At 40.0% G+C, this 19,599-nt stretch overlaps 1 protein-coding gene and 1 long non-coding RNA gene across 6 annotated transcripts; one reads left to right on the forward strand and one right to left on the reverse strand.

Annotated features, from left to right (window-relative positions):
- Window positions 1-645: 645 nt before the first annotated feature.
- LOC118698437 (uncharacterized) lies at window positions 646-4,361 on the reverse strand. The gene is made up of 2 exons (XR_004981881.2): window positions 3,968-4,361; window positions 646-2,760 (listed from the first exon to the last, which is right to left on the reverse strand). It is a non-coding gene; the product is annotated as an uncharacterized LOC118698437 (long non-coding RNA).
- Window positions 4,362-8,222: 3,861 nt separating this feature from the next.
- On the forward strand, window positions 8,223-18,406 carry GTSE1 (G2 and S-phase expressed 1). 5 transcript variants are annotated; one of them, XM_036401598.2, is made up of 11 exons: window positions 8,223-8,272; window positions 8,876-8,959; window positions 9,645-9,708; window positions 9,785-10,388; window positions 11,260-11,410; window positions 12,582-12,959; window positions 13,152-13,224; window positions 13,700-13,948; window positions 15,087-15,285; window positions 16,892-17,032; window positions 17,972-18,406. In XM_036401598.2, the coding sequence occupies exons 2-11, from the start codon at window positions 8,881-8,883 to the stop codon at window positions 18,053-18,055; spliced, it is 2,022 nt and encodes a 673-aa protein (XP_036257491.1). In that variant the 5' UTR covers window positions 8,223-8,272; window positions 8,876-8,880; the 3' UTR covers window positions 18,056-18,406. The 5 variants fall into 5 exon arrangements, with proteins under 5 accessions (XP_036257491.1, XP_036257493.1, XP_054370956.1 ...); XM_036401600.2 differs by lacking the exon at window positions 8,223-8,272 and adding an exon at window positions 8,394-8,408; XM_036401602.2 differs by lacking the exon at window positions 8,223-8,272 and adding an exon at window positions 8,637-8,656.
- The last annotated feature ends 1,193 nt before the right edge of the window (window positions 18,407-19,599 follow it).

The following is a 19,599-nucleotide window of genomic DNA, read 5'->3' on the forward strand; positions in this document are numbered from 1 at the left end:
CTCTAATGTTACTGTTAAATCAAATAAGGCTGTTTTCCAGGAAAGCAAAATTTTAAGAAAAATGTTTTTCAAAACATTTAATGTTCTGCAGCAGTCACTTCTGAACTTTCATACCTCATCTCCTCTATCACAAAGTGAAAGAGGAAACTGAAGTATTTTCAATACTTTATTTGGACCTCCAGTGCTTCAGAGGCAGGATTATACCTGCAGAATTTATAAATTTAACAATTAAATGCTACATCATGATGTGTGGTCAATTGTTCTAGGTTTGTTTTTTTCCCTTGGTGGGGTGCATTTGGGATTTTGTGTTTGACTTCCAGCACACTGAGGCCATTGCCTGTCCCAGAGCCCTGATCACCGTGGGTTTTTGTGCTGCTGTCAGAATGTGTAGGTCCCTCTCCCATCTTTTGTATTTCAAATGTATATTGACAAGGGAGGGCCCATCCTTTTGTGTACACTTGTAGTGTTCACCCTACATGTTTTATGACTGGGTCCCTATGTTCTGTGACAATGTATTTAATTTTCTAGTAATCTGTTTTCTTAAGTATTCCTTTGTGTGCTTGTCCTGGTTTAGGGCAAATTTGGAGGAGAATTTCCAAATTAGGGCCCCTCCCCCCAACTGGTTCGGGAAGGATTCCTCAGAGAGAAGTGGAAAGAATCTGTTTATTTAACAAGCACAGCACCCCCCAGCACACAAAATGAACAATACCAGATGGCAACACTCTGAAAAGAGATGACAAATTCAGAAAGTCTCTCTTGGGGGTGGTCACTCGTTCTCAGTCCCTCCGGCGCTGGGGCAGCTGCTGCAGGCCAGAAGGTGCAGGATCTTGGTGTTTCCCAGGTCCCAGTCCGGAGCAGGTTCGAAATGGTCAGAAAAAGGAAAGGAGAAACAGTCCAGGAAGAAATGTGGACAGTTTAGGTAAACTAGCTAATGAGCAAAAGCAAGCAGAAGCGAAGCAAGCAGGAGCGAGAGAGAGCAAAGTGAAAAGCAAAAGCAGCAAAAGCAAAAGCTGCAGTCTCTGTGTCCCGCCAGGCTGATAAGAAAACCAAAACAAAACTTTCCCTCTTCAGAGCCAGTCTTAAAGATATAATATCCATAATATCTTATAATATCCATAATATCCAGTCTTAAAGACATAATATCCAACATTAACAGAACACCTGAATGGGGATACAAGCATCATAACATCACCCTAGGACAGTGCTGCTCTCGAGGGAGCATCAGCAAAGCACTGCTCCCATGTTAAAGCAGGCTGAGGTGGTGTCTGTGCAGGTGGGGTTACACGGGTTGGAGGAACAGCAACTCCAGCACCTCACTGCCTGCTGAGAGCTGACACCGGTGTCTCTGGTGCTACACTGACCCTTGTTAACACTCCTGGAGCTCTTCTCAGAGACATTTCAGTTTATATACCCCTCCTGATTATGGATGGATACCAAAATGGGGTACACAATACTTTAAGAATTGTGTTGTCTGCAAGTACTACCTAATTACAAATGTGTATCTGAGTCTGTAAAATGTCTAAATATCTTCCAGAGTTTTGGGGTTTTGTGGTTTTTGTTTTGTTTTGTTTTTTTTTTTATTGGGATACTGTGTATTAGTTTAGGCAATGCTAAAATTTGGGGTTTAAGCTGAGTTTAGGCTTCCAAGGCTGTCCAAGGCTTGGACAGTCACTGTCCCTCAGAGCTGCCAGTCCACTAACGTGTGCTCATCAGCTGTAGACAACCAGCAAACAGTTGACCAGAAACTGCCAAATGGCTCTATGTTCAGAAAGCTTGCAGGTTGTCTGAGTGGGATTACTTCCTTGAAAATGTGGGAGTATGGAATGCCCCCCATCAGTGATGGGCTGGTGTACGTAGGAGCTGGTGCTGCCATGAGATGTTCATGAATTATGGAAAAGCAAGTGGTGGTTGCAGATAAATATATACAAGGTGAAGACTGAGCCAGCTGGTTCTGTGACAAAGGCACAGAACAAAGCAGCTTATTCCATAATTTTATTCCTGAGTTCACAAAGTCATTACCATAAGTTAAAGATAATGGATGCAAGTCCCATATAAACTCTTCAGCAATGGAGATGAGAATTTGACTTTTTCAGTGATCTTCCTTTGCCAGCACAATAGCTGAGTTTGTTGATTATTTTTTCCTATGTTGTTGTGACACAGCAGATTATCCCTGCTTACAGTGTATGTTCTACCATGGATTGGGACAGGCAAACTCAGCAGAGGTAGAGACTCAGCAAGTTCACAAATGGAAAGCTGGGGTGGACATACAAAGTATTGACCAATAAAACAGAAGCTGAACTCTTCTTTCTAGAATATCATGCTTAAAGTTTCATATACATGCTGAGGGTACTATAAATGTGTACAGGTCAAAGAGGTCTCTGTTATTCACAAAATTATGTTCTGTACATGGCTTGTTAAATTGCTTCATAGATTCACTTCCACAAGTAGCAAGCACTTAAGCAGTTTCAAGTAAACTGAAATACGCTGAGACCATTTTTTGTACCTCTTGAGTATGGATAATTGAGACACAAATACTTCTTTAAATATTTGACAAAGTTCCTATACTGCTGCTATAAGGATGAATCCTTTCTTGACCAGGCTCCCCAGAGTGCCCCTAGAAGGATCATGATGATCACTGTGTAAAGGGTGTGGACTGTAACAAGATCATCTCCATGCTGGTACTTGAATGCAGAGGTGCTGTGCCAGTTCTCACTTCTGTTTCCATTAGGTTTCTGTCTGTGAGCACGGAGAGAATGTATCCTGACATAATAAAAAGCAAGATTAAGGTTAAAATTATTCTTCTTTATTAAGAGTTCAGTAGTGTTTGTAATGAAACCCAGAGTGTGCATTGAATCATTGACTAGATTTGGGAAAGAGCTCTTCAGATTGTCTGGAGCTAATAAAATAATTTCTATAATTGGAAATGCAAAACATTTACCAGCCATTTGGTATTTCTCTCCCACTGACAGGCACAGTGACAGGATATGGGCTTGTTAGAGGAAAAACAATGTTCTTACTCCTCACTATTGATACAGATCATTGTATGAGAAAAAACATACCCTTTCATTTTGCAATATTTTGAAAGTGGCGGGGGTTCAAATAAAAAATTACAGTTTTCAAAGCTTTAATGTATGGGAATAAGCACAGCATGTGATCTTCCCATCCTGTTTTGGCATTTTTTTCTATCTCTGCTTTTCAGAGGGGACTTGTGTCAAGGTTTTCATTAGGCAAAGATACCAGTCAGGAGTAACTACATAAAGCACATCTGCAGGATTCTCTGCAGTAACATTTGACATTGCTTTGTTACCTTTCCCGAAGGGTTTGAAACTAGAAGTATTCACCTATGGCAACAGACTTTCTTCACTGAAAATTGCCTGCTAAGCCCCAGTGCTGCATCCTTGTTCCTGCTGCTTTCGCCTTTTTTTTTTTTTTTAAGAGAAAAGAAATGTTTAATGTGCACAATTACATCTGAACTGGAATACCAGAAGGAGATTAACTAGCTTGTGATTTTCACATTTGTTAGGAAGGGGTCTGAGATGGATTAGATGTATTGCAGGTCTGGTTCATAAGTGTTCCTGCTGTTACTGTGACAGTAGAGATTACCACAAATGTTAGCACAGATAGAGCTTATGAGTAAAAACAAACTTTAAACCACAAATTACATACTTAGGCACACTTGGAAGAGAACTGTCAAAACTGATTTGTTAAAACTGAAAGACTAGGAAATGCAATCTCCAAAAGGGAATTAATCAATAAAACAGAAGTTCTGCTGTTGAGCTTTTTCAGAAGGTAATTGCAGAATTAGACATTTAACATTTTTATCAGGACAATCTGTCATGTGTAGCTGCAAATCAAATAACAGTTCATGATCATTTGGGAGCATCATGTGAAGACCATGAGAGGAATATTCTGGCAACAGTTTGCTTTTCTGTTCCTACCTGAGGGGAATGCAGTATATGCAGCTTACCTTCTGCAAGCATTCATGGTGTCTGGCTGATTGAGTTCCCACTGCGTCAGATTTCTTCTTGCAGAGAGGTAAAAAGCTTATTTTATCCTCGTTTCCTTGCACAAAATGAGAAAATTTTCTCTCAGTACCAACAAAAAGAATCTTCTTTCCAAGCCCACCAACTTGACCAACAGTAATCTCAGAACACTTATGTGTCAATGAAAGCTCTCAAATTAATGGTTTCTGAAGCTGATTTTGACACAGTTCTTCAAGAAATTCCCTTGAGCAGTTCACAAGGCAAATGATGAGTAATCCCAGTGACTGGCTTCTTTTAGCTGCTGGGATCTCTTGTTATAAACAGTAGCTTGCTGCTGAAGTGTTGCCAAATTTATAACAACACAAGTAATGCACAGATGGAGGGTGGTGGTGATGAAAAATGCAGGATGAGCTGTAACAGAATTACTTTCTATTAGATCACAAGCTATTTTGGGGTAAAACTTAGTTCCTTTCTACAACTGCAATTTGGTTTAAATTGCCTTGAGTGAAATTTCAAGCCACCATCAATTACATATGCTGCAATACTCAAATATTTTTTATGAAAAAAGCAGACGGCTTTTCAAAAAAAACTTTGACTTTTATAATATGATCACATTCAATAAGCAGTCAATAATATCACCACATTTTGACATCCAGGGTTAGTAACAGTTGCATACATCCTATTATTCCTGACACCTGGAGGCATTCATTACCAAGAGGCTGTGCCAATGCAGAGTTCCTCCCAAGCTGGGTGTTGCATGACCAGCTGGGTTAATGGTGGGTTTAGAATCACCAGTTCAATTCCCCTGTAGTGATCTGTAGGGCTTGTAAACAAACACATTTCAATTTGCAATTTACAAAGACAGACCAAAAACCTTCTTTCCCAAAACACTTTATTGCATCATCTTTAAAATAACTGTAATTCTCATTTAACTGTTACTTTCAGCTTATTGTCACATATAATTGCTATTAAGACAAATCTGAACTTGTAGTTCTGGTGCATTTCTAAAGGCTTTTGCCTTTCCCTCACATATGTCCTGGTTACAGCATTTAAGTTTTTATAAAAATAAAACTGGTTCCTTTTAGTTTTATTAAAACAACTAGTAATTTCCAAATATGTCCTGGAAGAATCACTTACACTTCAGAAAATTAAAATTGAGTTTGTTGACCCATGTGACTAAAACTGTGTCACTGGAACCAGTGAAGCTACCAAGGACAGAGACTCATTCTTCATTATTAGTAATATATTAAATATAGAAAAACAGAAGTATTACAATGACTTGGAAGAAGGAATTCAGACATCAGTAAAGAATTACTGAGTAGAATCAGTTCTAGATTTTCAGATCCTGAGAATATAAGAAGTTACAACTCTTGGATTTGGTTTCTTAAATATTCTTCTTAAATAACAGATAGATGGATAGATGCAACAATAAAAGCTGTATTCTGCTCCAGGGACACTGCAACTACAAAGGCCTGCCAAGGGGAGCACAGCACTGCTCCAGCATTGCTCCCTGCACGCCTTTCTGCCCAGCAGCACCCAGGTGCTTGGCACCTGAGCCCCAGTGACAGCCTGCTTCACCTGTTCCACTTAGGGTTAGGCTCGGGCTTAGGGTTGAGAAAAGCACAAAGCCTAGAACTTCAGGGACATTGCAGCTACAAAAGGCATGCAAACAGGAGCAACTCATGTCATCTCCCTACACCTGATGACAATAGCTTTGTTTCAGAATTTTCTGTATTTTTGACCATTGAATTTCTTGTCATTATAACCCTGTCCCAGTCTGTTTGTTTCACTTTTTTCTCTGACTTTGAGATTTCATTTCCTTTCACAAAATGAAATTCTTCATTTTGTGAAATGAAATGAAATCTTGTGATTTCAAACTGTACCAATTCAGCAAGGTTTGTTCCATTTCCCCATGCTTCATGTCATCCCATTACCTTATAATTTTTTCACTTTGGTTCAGTAATTTCAACAATGAGATCTTGAAAACAGAGAAGAAAGTGTAAAAAACACTCTGGAAGGGAGATATGATATGATAAAATAAAATGCAATTAAAAAAAAGGAAATTTGGGAATGCAGTGATTCCAACCAAACCAATTGGGATGAAATGAGGTGCAGCGAAAAAGACCAAAATTTACCAAAATTACATTTACAAAAGTCCCAAAATCAGAGAATGAAGTCAAAAAAAAAGACAGAAGAAGAAATTGATGGAATGGAATGCTTAAAAAAAAACCCAAACAAACAAACAAAAAAAACCCAACAAAACAAACCTGCAACCAAGGGAAAATGATCAAATGGCATGGGATGACATCAAGTGCAGGGAAATAGACCACACCTTTCCAAACTGATCCTCATTGAAACTGAGGAATGAGGAAATGAAGAATTTCCTGTCATGAAAAGAAATGAAGTCTTGAAAACTGAGAAGAAAAAGCAAAACAAACAGACTAGGTAGGAATTATAATGACATGAAATTGAATGGAAAGAAATAAAAGAAACCAATAAATTGAAATCATTACATCCATAAGAGTAATTCAAGGAGCAATGAGGAAAACATCAAAGAGAACGGGTAGAAAATTCTGATGTAAAAAGATGGAAGACAGAAACTGTGACAATGAGGATTGGCCTATTTTAGAAGCAACTAAGCTGGACAGTTCCCTATGACCACTGCCAGCCAGGAGGGACTCCCCAAGGGAGGGAGAAGTGTGAGGTGAGCCTGTTAATACTCAGCAGAAACCTATTTGTCCCAGCCATTTACCGTGCGTGTCACATACATACTGCTTGTGGGGCTCCATGAAAGGTAAAAAAATGACAAATGGTGAACTGGAGAAAGGATTAGAGATGTATCTTATCTATATAAAAATCTGCAGGTTATGATTAACTATTCTTATTCAGCTCCAGCAGATTGATTTAGTCATCTAAAAATACTTATAACAGAATACACCACTGGAACTCAATTTTTCATACCATGCATGCATGAAGAGAAAACCTTAAGTATCACACTAAGCACTGCACAGCATTAAGTGTCAGAAGAAAGCTGAAGAGTGGTGTTTTCCTAGTGTTTTTTATGAACATGGTTCTGCTTTTAAAACTATTCTAACAATCAGGCTGCTTTAATGGAACTCATAATTAATAGTCTGTAGCTGGGACCAACATCCATGGATCTCATTATTCCTTATGCCACTTCAGGATTAGATATATATATCCCCTTCAGAGAAATGTGAGAAATAGCTCCTCACTTTTCATCGTTTAGAAGGTTTATTAAACCTTATCAAAACTACAACAGAAGACTGAATAAAGTAAAAAGGTTACAGCACCGAGAGAAAAATATTTTCCCCACCATGTGTTTAGCCCCCTCACAATGGGGGTGTCCCCTCTTTAGCCCTTCAACCCCTCCCAAAGTTCTGTCCATCAACCCCTTCTTCGCTGTCCAGTGGTCGAGATCTCTTCCTCAAGTCCTGACTGGAGGTCAGATGTTGCCATAGTGCCAAGCTGGCCCTCCCAGATGTCCCAACTCCAGCTGTCCCTTGATAACCACGAGGGGGTAAAACTATTAATCTATAAAACTTTTCTTAACCTATATACATAATATTTGTCTATTAATTTTGAGAGTCAATCATCGCATTACTCATCTATCAGTGAAGGGGATATCACAGAATCTTTTAGGCTGGAAAAGACCTCTAAGTCCAAACTTTGAACACCACCTTGACAACCAGACCTGGCACTGAGTGCCACATCCACTCTTTCCCCCACCACCTGCCCGGGCAGCCCATTCCAATGTCTAGTCATGCTTGCTGTGATTAAATTCTTCTTATGTCCAAGCTGAACCGCCGTTTAGCTTCACTTCTAAAGTTAAGACACTAAGACAACCATATCCAGCGAAGGTGTCAAGGAAACCAAAGGAATGGGCGCGGAGGAGGCCGCACCGCAGCCAGCACGGCGCCTGTGTCCGGAGGCACAACAGCACGGCCTCATGGCGAGACCTTCGGCAATGCCCACACCCTGCTGAAGCTGAGCCAGCACCGCGGCCGGCCAGGCAAGCCGGGCTGAGCCAGGACGATCCGCGGGGGCGATGCACCACGGCCAGGGCCCGTGCCAGCGGCGGGGACGGGACAGCAGAGCAGCCGTTGGGGGCCCCTGCTAACTACAAGCCCCAGAATGCACCGGGAGCGCTCGTGTATCCTTCGAATTGGCCAATGAGAGCGCGGGGGATGCGTCACGTGAGCGGGGCGCGCTTTCCGAGCCGGGGCGGGCGCGCGGCGCGGCTCGTGCGCGGTGGTGGTGAAGGGCGAGCGGTGAGCGCGGGGGGACGGCGGAGGCGGAAACCCCGGCTCGGGCCCTGCCCCAGAGCCCCAGCACGGTGCCCGGGGGCCTTTCCCCGCTTCCCGTCGCGGTCGGGGAACGGGGGGGACCTGTGCGAGCTCGGTTGAGGTGGGGCGTTGGGCGGTCGGTGGGATGGTGAACTGCGTGGCGTCCCATAAATCGCCTTTTGGGTGGTGCCCAGCGACGGGACGGGTAGGAATATTAAATTAAACTAAACCACAGCAGGCGTCATTTCAGCGTGAATAGGAACGAGAGTGGGAGAGCACTGCAATGGGCTGCCCGGGGAGGTCATGAAGTCGCCCTCTCTGGAGATACTGCTAACCCACTTGGAGGCGTTCCTGTGTAACCTGCTCCAGGTGACCCTGCCTTGATGTGGGATTGGACTAGACGAGCTCCAGAGGTCTCTTCCAACCCTCACTATTCAGTGATTCTGTGTGGCAGTCCCTAAATATGAGAGTCTTCAAATGGAATGTCTACCTCCTCATTAATTCAGCAGTATTATTGAAGTCTGTGAGCCTGTTGTTCAGTTTTGGGTTTTTTTAAACCTCTTGCATGTCTACTTATATATTTTCCAGGTACTATGGAGGAAAAAAAAGAAATGTCAGTAGATAGCCTGAGTCATTTGACTGAAGAAAAGCTGGATATTTGCATGAGCAATGGTAGGTGGAGAACATGCTGAATTATTCTCTATGTGGTATATCCCCTGTTATAGGCTAGGCCAGCTCAGAGCAGTAGACATCCTCTGTCTGCCTTACATCGTGTTCTGTGTACTCACCTCCTTGGATGGGCTGCTGTTGCTCAAAAGCCTCCTGAGGAGCTTGTGGAGCATGGTGCTAAAACTTGTGTAATAGTGATAGACGTCGCCAACCTCTCTTCCGTACATCTAATCTGAGCTCCTCCCTTATCCATCAGCTGCTGATTTATTTAGGGTATATATTAACTAATTAGAAAAGTAATCTTTCTCACTGACTTCTGCTGCTGTTCTGTAGTAACCTGAACAAGAAGAGTACTGATGATGGGACACATGCACTGTCACATAGCTCTAGATTACATGTTCTCACTTATTTTGATTAGAGGATGCTGATGAGCTGCATTCCATTTTGCTGTTACAACTGCTTGGAAATTACCATTAAGCTGTTTCACAATATTTGGGCATCTCACAATTATGATCATGTTCACAATTGTACCTTAAATTTCTTGGACCTAAAATATATTTTCCTAAATTTAACGTTCTAAACTTGGTAGCTAAAGCTTTTTGCCAGCTGACATCACTCACCATATTGTCAAAGCATAATGCAGTCATTTTCATTGCAAATCCCTGCTGTGACAAAATCCTTTTTATAGTTTCAGACTTTCCTCTTCTGACTGATGAAAAGTTTGATTTTGACCTTTCACTCTCTTCAACAAGGTAAGTTATGTAAGTACTGTAGACCCTTCAAAATGGACACATGCACGGTGCTGGCCTAAATTATTTTTCTTTGTAGTGGAAATGAAGATGAAGTTTTTGTTGGACCTGTGGGACACAAAGAAAGATGTATTGCTGCCAGTATTGAAGCAAAAAGGAGTGTGTCTGCTTTTGATGATAAACTCATGTGGAGCCCACTTCAAGGAGAGAAATTTGTGGAAATTTTCAAAGAAGCTCGTTTGTTGGCACTGCAAATAGAGACTGGAAGCAAGGACGAGGAGACCAAAATAAGCCAATCAGAAGAACAGGAAAACAAGATTGTAGAAACATTTGTGGAGGACTCAAAGTCAAAGCTGAAGATACTGAGAAACAAAAACATAGCAATAAGTCCCAGGCCCGTTAAACGGGAGACATACTGTGTGCAGGATAGCCCAGCATGTCAGCTGCCACCTTGTTTTCAGAAGGCATCACAGAAACTTGTGTCAGATGGCAAGGTGCATGCTCTTCCTGCTCCTCCTAACAGAAGCCCTGTTAAAATTTGTGTGTCTCCTACAAAAAATGCCAGTTTACCCCTAACAGAAGAGCAGGAAACCAAGGAAACAAATACAAAGGCAATTTGCAAACTACCAATGGCAAAACCATCATCTGCTTCTGGAAAAAGCAATTTGTTGACAATTGACAAGGTAAAGTCAGGTTCTGGGCAACGTTTTCTTCAAGTGAAGTCTGTGTTTTATGAGTATTTAATCTGTCTACAATCTTTTATTTTCAAAAGAAAACTTTAATCTCCTGGTGCTCTCTACCTCATAAGATCCTTAGTCAGAAAATGTATATAGAACAAAAAATGAGGGCAGGTACTATGGTATAATAACTGATTACTTTGTCTATTATGACAGTATAGAGCATTTGCAAGTAAATTTCTTTTGTATTCTGGTTTTGTCAGTACTATAATTCTTGGCTTCTCTTCTAACTGGTTTCTGACACTGCTGTGTTGCTGGTAAAATCACGACACTGTTACACTTCATGTGTAATTTTATACTTAATGTGTAAAAGTGGCTTTATTTAATCCTTGTCAATGGAAATGTATCCTGGGATAGCAAGGAAACAGTTGTGTTAGTGACTTTGTGAGCACAAATCCCAGTCTTTTGATAGAATATCTTTTGGATTTTATTGCTCTACACTTTATAGCTTGGCCTCTAGTATCTATTACAGATTTTACTGAAGATATGGTAGGGGCTTCTTAAGAACCATCACCTATAGAAATAACAGAACTCTGATATACTGCTGCCTAGGCTGACTCTTTTTATTCTGTAATTCCTTTAAGTCCATACTTAATTTTGTGGCAGGAATAAAAATAACTGTTTGCCTCCTAGATCTGATGTTCCAATTCTATACAATAATCCAGATGCAAGGATTTGTCTCTTAGGAAAATTCACTTCTTAAAATGTAATCTGAGTTAAGGAGCTCCTCTAAAATTCACAAGTAAAAAGTAACAATGCCAAGACAAATAATGGCAAAATAATGTGCTAAATAGGGCATTTTTTTCTTTTGGTTCAGCCTGGCTTAAGGAAGATGACATATCTGAAATGTCCTCGTGTTGCCAGTGGTCTCACAAGGAAGACTACATTATCGTCATCTTCATCATCAGTTTCCAGCATGAACTCAAGTCTTAATTCAAGTTTACCAATTTCTCCTATAGGCAAAAAAGGTAATTGCTCTTACTACAGATTTGTGCCACAAATCAATTTTGAAATAGCTGAGCATTTTCTGGACTTTGGATTTGGAAATGTTTTAATGGTATTCAGTACATTCAAGCACTAAGAAGTATTTTGTATGGAGAATTTTTTAGGCTAGCCCAGTAAATCCCTGTGGACTAAAGATAAATGTTAGACATCCATGATTTGTAGATTGACTAGATTCATACAAACCTGATGCCTACATGTGAACATCTGACACAGCTAGAAAGGAAGGAATTTTCTTCACTTTATGCATGATCTCCTCTATTATAGCCAAGAACGTCAGCTTCTGAATGCTCTAAGCTTGTCTGACTGGAATGAAAAGAAAAAACAAAACACCAAAACAACTGAAATTTGGAAGGAAATGGGGAGGCATTATCCCATGTTTCTATAAGCCTAAATAAAGGATGAGCTTTATTTACTCAAGCAGATGGAGAAAACACCTTTGGGGAGATACCACAGTCAAGAGGCTTGTATTGTGTTGAGACCATGAATTTGACCATTTCAGTAAGCCTCAAAGGATCAGGAAAATAGTCTCCTAGAAGTACTAACAGATGTAAGGACTACAGTTCTTGTTCATCTGTCAAAATACAAAGTTTGAGCAAATTTTTATTTTGCACCTTCTTTCTGCGAGAATAATAGCATATTATTAAAAGCTTAGTATGAACTATTTTATGCAATAGAACTGTCTAATCAAGATTCATCCTGTTAATGAAAGTAACCTACAGGTTGAAAGTAAGAACTTTACAGAAGTCTGGGAAAAATGCTTGTGTGGTAGTTTAGCCTGTGGTGTTAATCAGTGTAACTCAAACTGTTAACCTCCTTGAAAGGCTGCTTAAGGGAACAGGGCCAGCTCTGCTGGGAGTAAATGCTGGAAGTGATTTGAATCTGCAAGCTCTTCCAGCATTCCTTGAAGAATATTCTTTCACTTGATTGCAGTAATTCAGGAATTTGGTGAGAAGACTATAAAATAAAATTGCCAAAGAATTTGAGGAATAAATTTTCAGTAGTTGAATATATTCTCCTTAAACTTGAGCTGTTTGAACCTGAATTTAAATGCTGTCAATTGCTGCTTTTCTTTCCTGTGTTAGTATAATTATTCTGTTTAGTCAAAAACTATAGAAGTACAACTTTCTATTTCAGGAAAATCAAACATGTCATCAAAAGCTAGTGTGAGTGGCTCTAAGCTTTCAACTGGTACAAGCAGGCTGGCCCTTGTCAGACCTACCACAGTGTCATCTCTGCAGGCTGCCAATACTGAGAAATTCAGGAAGCAAGTGAGATCAGCGAGTACTCCCAAAATACCTAGTGCCATAAGCCTGGCTAAATCTTCAGCTTCTGCAGCATCATCTGAGGCTGCAGGCAGTGGAATTCAGAGACCAAGCTCTGTTTCCAGTCTGCAGCAGCTATGTCAGCAGAATAAAGATGGGACTTCAGCAAAAGGAAGCCTGTGTCCAAAGCCCAAGGCTAGAGTTTTGTCTGTTTCCACAAGTCAAACTAAGGCTCCTGTGAAGACTCAAGGTAAGCACATACTTTGTATGACCTGTCTTCTACTTTGTTTATAAAAAGCAAATGTTACCTTGGAGGCTTGTTATTTGTTTCATTACACTTCTGTCCACCTTTGGGAAGGAATTAGTATTTGACTGAAAGATAAACTGCTATGAAAGAAATAAATATGAATCTGATAGCAATTAACAAAAATTTTCTCTTTAGATGCAACACCAAGCAAGTTGGCACCGAAAGCAACACCATCTCTTGGACTAACGTTTTGTGGCACACCTGGAAGGTAGGGCTTCACTGAAAATTGAGTGCACTGAGGCAGCCTTCTTAGCATGCAACATGGTTGGGTGTCACAACAGTCTTTTAAAAGTTCTAACCTCATTGTCTAGTCCCTTGAGATCTGCCAAGTTAGACAACGTTGATTGGAACTGATTCTTCATGTCAGTTCAAATTCAGAACTCCAGTAGAGGGGAATCCAGACATGCCTATTGGAACTGATTTAAAACAAATCAAAACCCAAAACTAAACCAAATAACCCTCCCAACTCTATTCAGAAGAGGTTTCTTTGCAGTGCTAAATAGACTGAAATAATTCATAAAAGAATTCTGATTGAATAAAGTCCTTACTGTGCTGTGATTATCAACCTTAAGGTGACTACTGTTCCCTTACTGACCGAAGGGAATGGATTTCTGTCATTTGGTAGATTAGTGTTATTCAAACAGTTTCTAGAAGGTATTGGCTAAGGCCTGTTCCTCTTCTAGTGCCATGGCAGTCAGCACTCCTATGAAAGGCTCAGAAGATAAGGCCTTCCAGGGTTTTTGTTTTCCTGAGAGGTCTGCCACCATGACTCCTGCCAGCGTGAGGCGGTCTGGCCTGCCTACACCTGTCCGTCGGATCTCAGGGTTCCCAACAGTGACTCCTAAAACTGTACCAAGCTTGCAAACTTCTCCACGTGCTGCATCTCTTCGGCAAAGCTTCAGCTTTTCTGCCAAAAAGACTTTCACAGCTGGGTAAGACAGAAATCTTCATGTATGAAATGAGTATTGTAGGCAAACTGCCTCTTAGTGAACTCTAGTGATGAGAGTTTCTTGAAACTCTTGGGTTTCAAGGGCCTCTGCTAAATGTTAGAATAAACCATTTGAGCATAGAAAAGCTGTATAGGCCTAATAAAATCTTAAAACTTGTGACTGGTAAAATGGTATAAGCCATACTGAGGTGAGTCAATGTCTAACACTAAAGAATTACGGCTTTAATAGGAAATTATTTGTATTTCTTGAACAAGGGAAAAATTAAGACTTGTGTCCAGTGCTCTGCTGTTGTTTTGCTATTGCCTTCTGATGAAGAGAAATAGCTGATTAAAATGCACATTACTTTTAATTTTTGTTTTATATTGTTGCCAATGGTCTGTAAAATAACATTTTTTAAACATCAGTCAAAAAGCCAAGGATTTTCTTGACTTGAAGTTTATTTTTTGAGCAGTTTTACTTATGTTTTAATTTTTTTTTTTTTTTTCCTGTGAAAGTGGTGTTGCTGTCTTCATATTATCCACCCAGCATCTTCTGACAAGGGCCATGTATATGTATGCAGGCCTGTTTTATGGCTGGTGGAGAGGAACTGTATTAAAGTAGGAATGACTGATGATTCAGAAAACTGTGTTGTGTTACTTAGGCCAAGTGTCTCAAATAGTCTTTTCTCTCAAGGAAACAATTATTCTGTCTACAGTGACTTTATCGCACTAATCAGATTACAGCCCCATGTCCTCCAGCCAGTGTCAGCACTTCCTTTCAGCAGAGACTGAAGTGGGTTGCTCAGTGATACACAAAATCATTGCCTATTTGCTAGCTGTTCCAAGTTTAGAAAAAAAACCCAACAAAAATAACTTGTGTGAAGTTTAGGCTGGATGGAAATGTTAAGTAAGATTAAATTCTTCATCATCCCTTTTTTGCATGGGTAGGCTATACTTCTTCTGCAGAATAAAGTATTTTGTATTTTGTGGGTAACTAGCATTTATTTGGATAAAAATATGGGAAGCCTTTTGGTCATTAAAGCTTGGGGTAAAAAAGAAGGCAATGAGCTTAGAAATTGGCTTTTCTGTCTTCAGTTAATGCCGATTAAAAACTCAGTTATTTCTAATGCTCTTTTCCCTAGCTCTGAACAGAAACAAGAGAGTAAGACACAGACATCGTCAGAGGATGATACATCTCCTCCAGCTGTGCTGCCTCTTGTACTTAACTTCTCTCCAGAGAAAACTGCTACAGAAGGAGCAGAAAATGCATTAAAAGAGGCAGAAGTACAAAATGAGCTGGCTAAAGTACAAAATGAGCTGGCTGAAGAGAAACAACCTGAGGTAAGAAATGACACTATATTTTCCTACAAAACTACTAAGTAAAGTGCTTGAGTTATTTCAAGATAAGGGATAAGTAGGGAAACCAGTACACATGAAGTTAAAATGTGTTAGAATAATTAAATAATAAGATATTCTGAGTTGGAAGGGACCCATCAGAATCATCAAGTCCAGCTCCTGGCCCTGCACAGGGCACTCCAGGAATCACACTAAACACTTGTTGAATTCTGTCAGGCTGGTACTGTGACCACTTCCCTGGGGAGCCTGTTCCAGTGCCCAACCACCTTCTGAGTGAAAAACCTTTTCCTGCTATCCAATCTAAACCTCCCCTGACTCAGCTTCATGATGTTTCCTCGAGTCCTGTCACTGATCATGAGAATGAAGAGATTGGTACCTGCCTCTCTGCTTCCCCTTGTGAGGATGTTCAAGACCACAATAAGGTCTCCCCTCATCACCTCTTATCCAGGTTGAACAGACCAAGTGCCCTCAGCTGCTCCTCATAAGGCTTCCCCTCCAGGCCCATCACCATCCTCGTTGCCTTCCTCTGGATGCTCTCAAATAGCTCATTGTCTTTTTCTATAATGTGGTGCCCAATTGGCTGTAACCATGTGCACCCTCCAGTGCCTATATTTAGCACTGAACATCATATGTTCACTATTTCCATTAAGTGTGTTTCTATCTCAAATGCACTGTCAAGTACTTGCAGATTGTATGTTAAATTTCCACTTTTGGAAGAGTACTGTGAAATCCTTGTAGCTTCAATCAGAAAAGTAGTGATGCAGGGCAGTTCGTGTTGCAGCCATAAAGCTCCTTCAGGGATTTAAAAAAACCCTCCAAACCCAAAACACTGCTGTAGCTAAATTCAGTCACCTAAAAGGAGTGTAAATCTGCATACAGAGAGGGAGGATTAAACCCCAAAGTCCATATAGCAGTAAACTTCAGTGCCAAGTAATTATTTCAGTGAACACTTCCCCTCTCTCAGAAATTTGTAGTGGCTTCATGTTGAAAGCTGGCACTCCGCAGGCATTAAGAAGAAGGGGCTAAAGTTGTAGTTCTGAAATATTAACCTGACAAAGTGGCTATTGATTTACAAATACTGAGGTTTAGAATAATCTGTGGATTAATTCTTGATGTTATTTTATCAGTATGTTCCTTGTTAGCTTACTTGGTGGCTTGTGTGTTTCAGAATTGCTTAGTGCATGTATGGGGTAGTTAAACTGGACAAAAGGATAACTAGAGTGTGAAGCTGTAGAGAATAGTTTATATGGCTAAATAACATTGCACAGTAATTGTAGTTAAATAATTTAAATATTAAGAGGGTTACTAATATTCTGTTTTAAATTTAACTATACTTTTAAGTGAAAAACTGTTTTATACCCCAAGGGATCTCTTTTGCTTTGCCTTACCACATTTTCCCTGTGATGCTAGCCACAGAGTAGGAGCTGAGGATTTTACACTGTGTGCAATGAATCCTGAATGAAAGATACCAAGCTGTAAAATAAGCCTAATCTGTGATTATTAAAGCTGTATAAGTTAAATTGGTTGCCTCAATGTGTATGAAGGAAGCTTGCTGAACAGGGGAGAAAACCTGAATTTCTTTTTTTCAAAGGCTTTACTGCTAGATATTGGAGCAGACAAATCTGTCCCACACACTTCTGAATGTGAAAGCAGACCTTTGATTGACCTTTCCAATACTCCTGAAGTGAGTAAGATTACTTCTGCAAAGCCTGTGTTATCTGGGCAGATAAAGGTAAGCTTTATTCACATCATCTGGTGCAAGTTATGTTAGCAGAAAAATGTCAACTGTCTGCAGAGCAGTTGCACAATACTGTAGGAATTATTTAATATTGGCTCAATAGGATATACATAATTAGGTGCTCTTAAGAGAATGTCATATTTAAAAGCATTGTGTTCTGAACTAGAGCTCAGTGAGCAGTCTGCAAATGGGAAAAGGAGAAGGATGGAGAAAGAAGTTAGTATTTAAAGCAGTTGTTACAGAATAAAACTCTTCTGAAGCAGGAAGTGAATGTTGTCTTCAATAGAACTGGCATGCTTATTCTTGTTTAACCTTTCTTGCACGTTTTCAGTTCTTGGCAGCAGCTCATTTTAATCAAAAAAGAAGGGATGCCTCTCCTGTTCAGTTCCTCTCCTGTTGGAAGATGTGTGCTGTTGGAATCTGCTCTAAATTTTACAAGCATTTTTATGCATTAGTGGCTTGGAGGTAGATGCCTTTAGATCATTGTTAGATGAATGCTGGTAACTGTGAGAATGCAGCCTTTGACAAAAGGTTGGGCTCAGTTGAGTACCAGGCCCTTCAAATTTTGTCAAAAGAGGAGTGTTGCAGAACTCTGACTTTGGGGGGCACATTCAGAGGAGTTCAGAAGTGCTGTGTCCTGTCTGGATGGCACTGTCACTACAATATGCATAGCAGTGAAACTTAGAAAAGGCTTTGAGGTTTTTAAGGTAAGTATGGGCAATTACCACCTTTTGAGAAGCTTGTGCTTGTCTAAAAATGAGCGTGTTTTTAAAAACCTGAACACAAAAGCTTGAGTGTGGTGCTTGTATTTGTCTTCTAGATACTAACAGGAACCCTAAACAAGAAAAGTACTTGAGAATGATAGAGATTATAGCTGCTAGTAGCTGTGCACAGCAGTTGACTACAATAGCTAAATGTTTGTTTTTCTTTCAGCTAATTGATTTGAGTTCTCCTCTTATCACTCTGAGCCCTGATGTAAACAAAGAAAATCTGGATTCCCCTCTACTGAAGTTCTAAATTTGAACTGAAATGAAGAATTCTTAGCAACTGTGATCTTTGAAGTGGTTTTGGTGTTATTCCTCATTTGTATAATTTTTGAAGATGGCTGTAGATTGTCTGATGAACTGCATTAACAAAATAGAATTCTAACACTCTTGATACAGTCAGTCTAATAATGGTTTTATTCATGGACGTGCTGCAATGGATATATTTAAACTTTGTTGCTCTAAGGCAAAAAAAATTGGAATTGTAATTCCAGTTTCTGAATTGGAAGCCTGCCTCCTTACTTCTTACATTGTCATTTGATTCCTCTATGTACAACAAGTTTTAATTTAAAATAAATGAATTGTTTGCTAAACCTATACAAAATAGCAACTTTTTATTGCATGCTTCAGTTAGACTTTTCTAGTGTTTCACTAACAAATGCTAATAAGTAGGTAGAAACAACTGGACTTCAGCGTGGTGTAGCAAGTTTGGAAACAAACACTTCAGATTTGAACGCCAGTAGAATAAATCAACAGCAAGGAGAAGATAACAGCTTGTTACTGTTATAAATAAGAAGCTTGACTAGGCCAATATTCAAGCAGCAATCAATTTATTAATTAATATGGTAAAGTATGAGCAATACAGCGCTGGGTACAGTGGGGGAAGTTTTCCCTCCAACTGCACACAGATAGTTGGGGCTTACAGGTATTTATAGGGGTACTCATAAGCTTTCTCAGCAGTTTCTATTCCCAATTTTTACCTCACAATTCTATACACTATTGTGATTTAGTTTGTCTCAGGATGTACATCCTGAAAAGAGTATCCCAGCTGCTGGTGGTGGTCCAGTTTCCAAAAGAAGGAAGGAGTATTTTATCTGGTGAAGTCCAGTTTCCAGATGTGGGTCCACCTTTTGATTGCAAGGACTATAAATCTCATAACAGTGATGTCCAGCTTCCCTTGATTGAACATATTAGTCCTTGAGTTGATGTCCATCTTCCTTTCTCAAGCTGCACGTTTCCTTTTTATATATTCTAAAGCTATAGTTTCAAAAGATCCTTACTACAAGCAATATTCTAAAATTATACTTCAAAATGTTATTATTGCAAAACTCTTTAAGGCTTACAAGCAGAAAGTTCTTGTCAAAAAGCAACATCCTTAAAACTTTAATTCAAATGCTCCTAAATTACCTTAAGATTTATAAAGGTTAATTGCAAACAAAGGATAGGTTCAAAGGCCTTCTTCCATGCTTTATTTTTCTCAGTTATTATTAGAATTCCTCTTTATAACTGTCCCATGGTCGGTTTCCACACATATTACAATCACAAATACGCACGTTGCCTGTCTGTACCTAACACGAAACACAGCTTTGTATTTCACGTTACTGCCAGATGCTTTAGTCATAGCTGCCCCCGGCTGGGATAAGCTGGTTTATTCAGGGATAACGGACATGAAGCAATCAAAGGGAGATATTTTCCTTCTGGGTTTTCCTTTATCTGACTCCCGGCGCTGGTGCCGTGGCTCAGGGGCAGCGGGAAGGGTCGGGCCGAGCATGGGCGGGTTGCAGGTGCCCTAGTGGG

Source organism: Molothrus ater, chromosome 5 (genome assembly GCF_012460135.2).
Source record: "Molothrus ater isolate BHLD 08-10-18 breed brown headed cowbird chromosome 5, BPBGC_Mater_1.1, whole genome shotgun sequence".
Taxonomy (NCBI): Eukaryota; Metazoa; Chordata; class Aves; order Passeriformes; family Icteridae; genus Molothrus; species Molothrus ater.

What these genes read in the sequence shown, in the direction of transcription:
- GTSE1 (XM_036401598.2), top strand. Translation starts at nt 8,881, where the DNA reads ATGGAGGAAAAAAAAGAAATGTCAGTAGATAGCCTGAGTCATTTGACT. An exon ending in GGATATTTGCATGAGCAATG is followed by an intron (nt 8,960 to 9,644) that starts GTAGGTGGAGAA and finishes TCCTTTTTATAG; the next exon opens with TTTCAGACTTTCCTCTTCTG. An exon ending in CTTTCACTCTCTTCAACAAG is followed by an intron (nt 9,709 to 9,784) that starts GTAAGTTATGTA and finishes TTTTCTTTGTAG; the next exon opens with TGGAAATGAAGATGAAGTTT.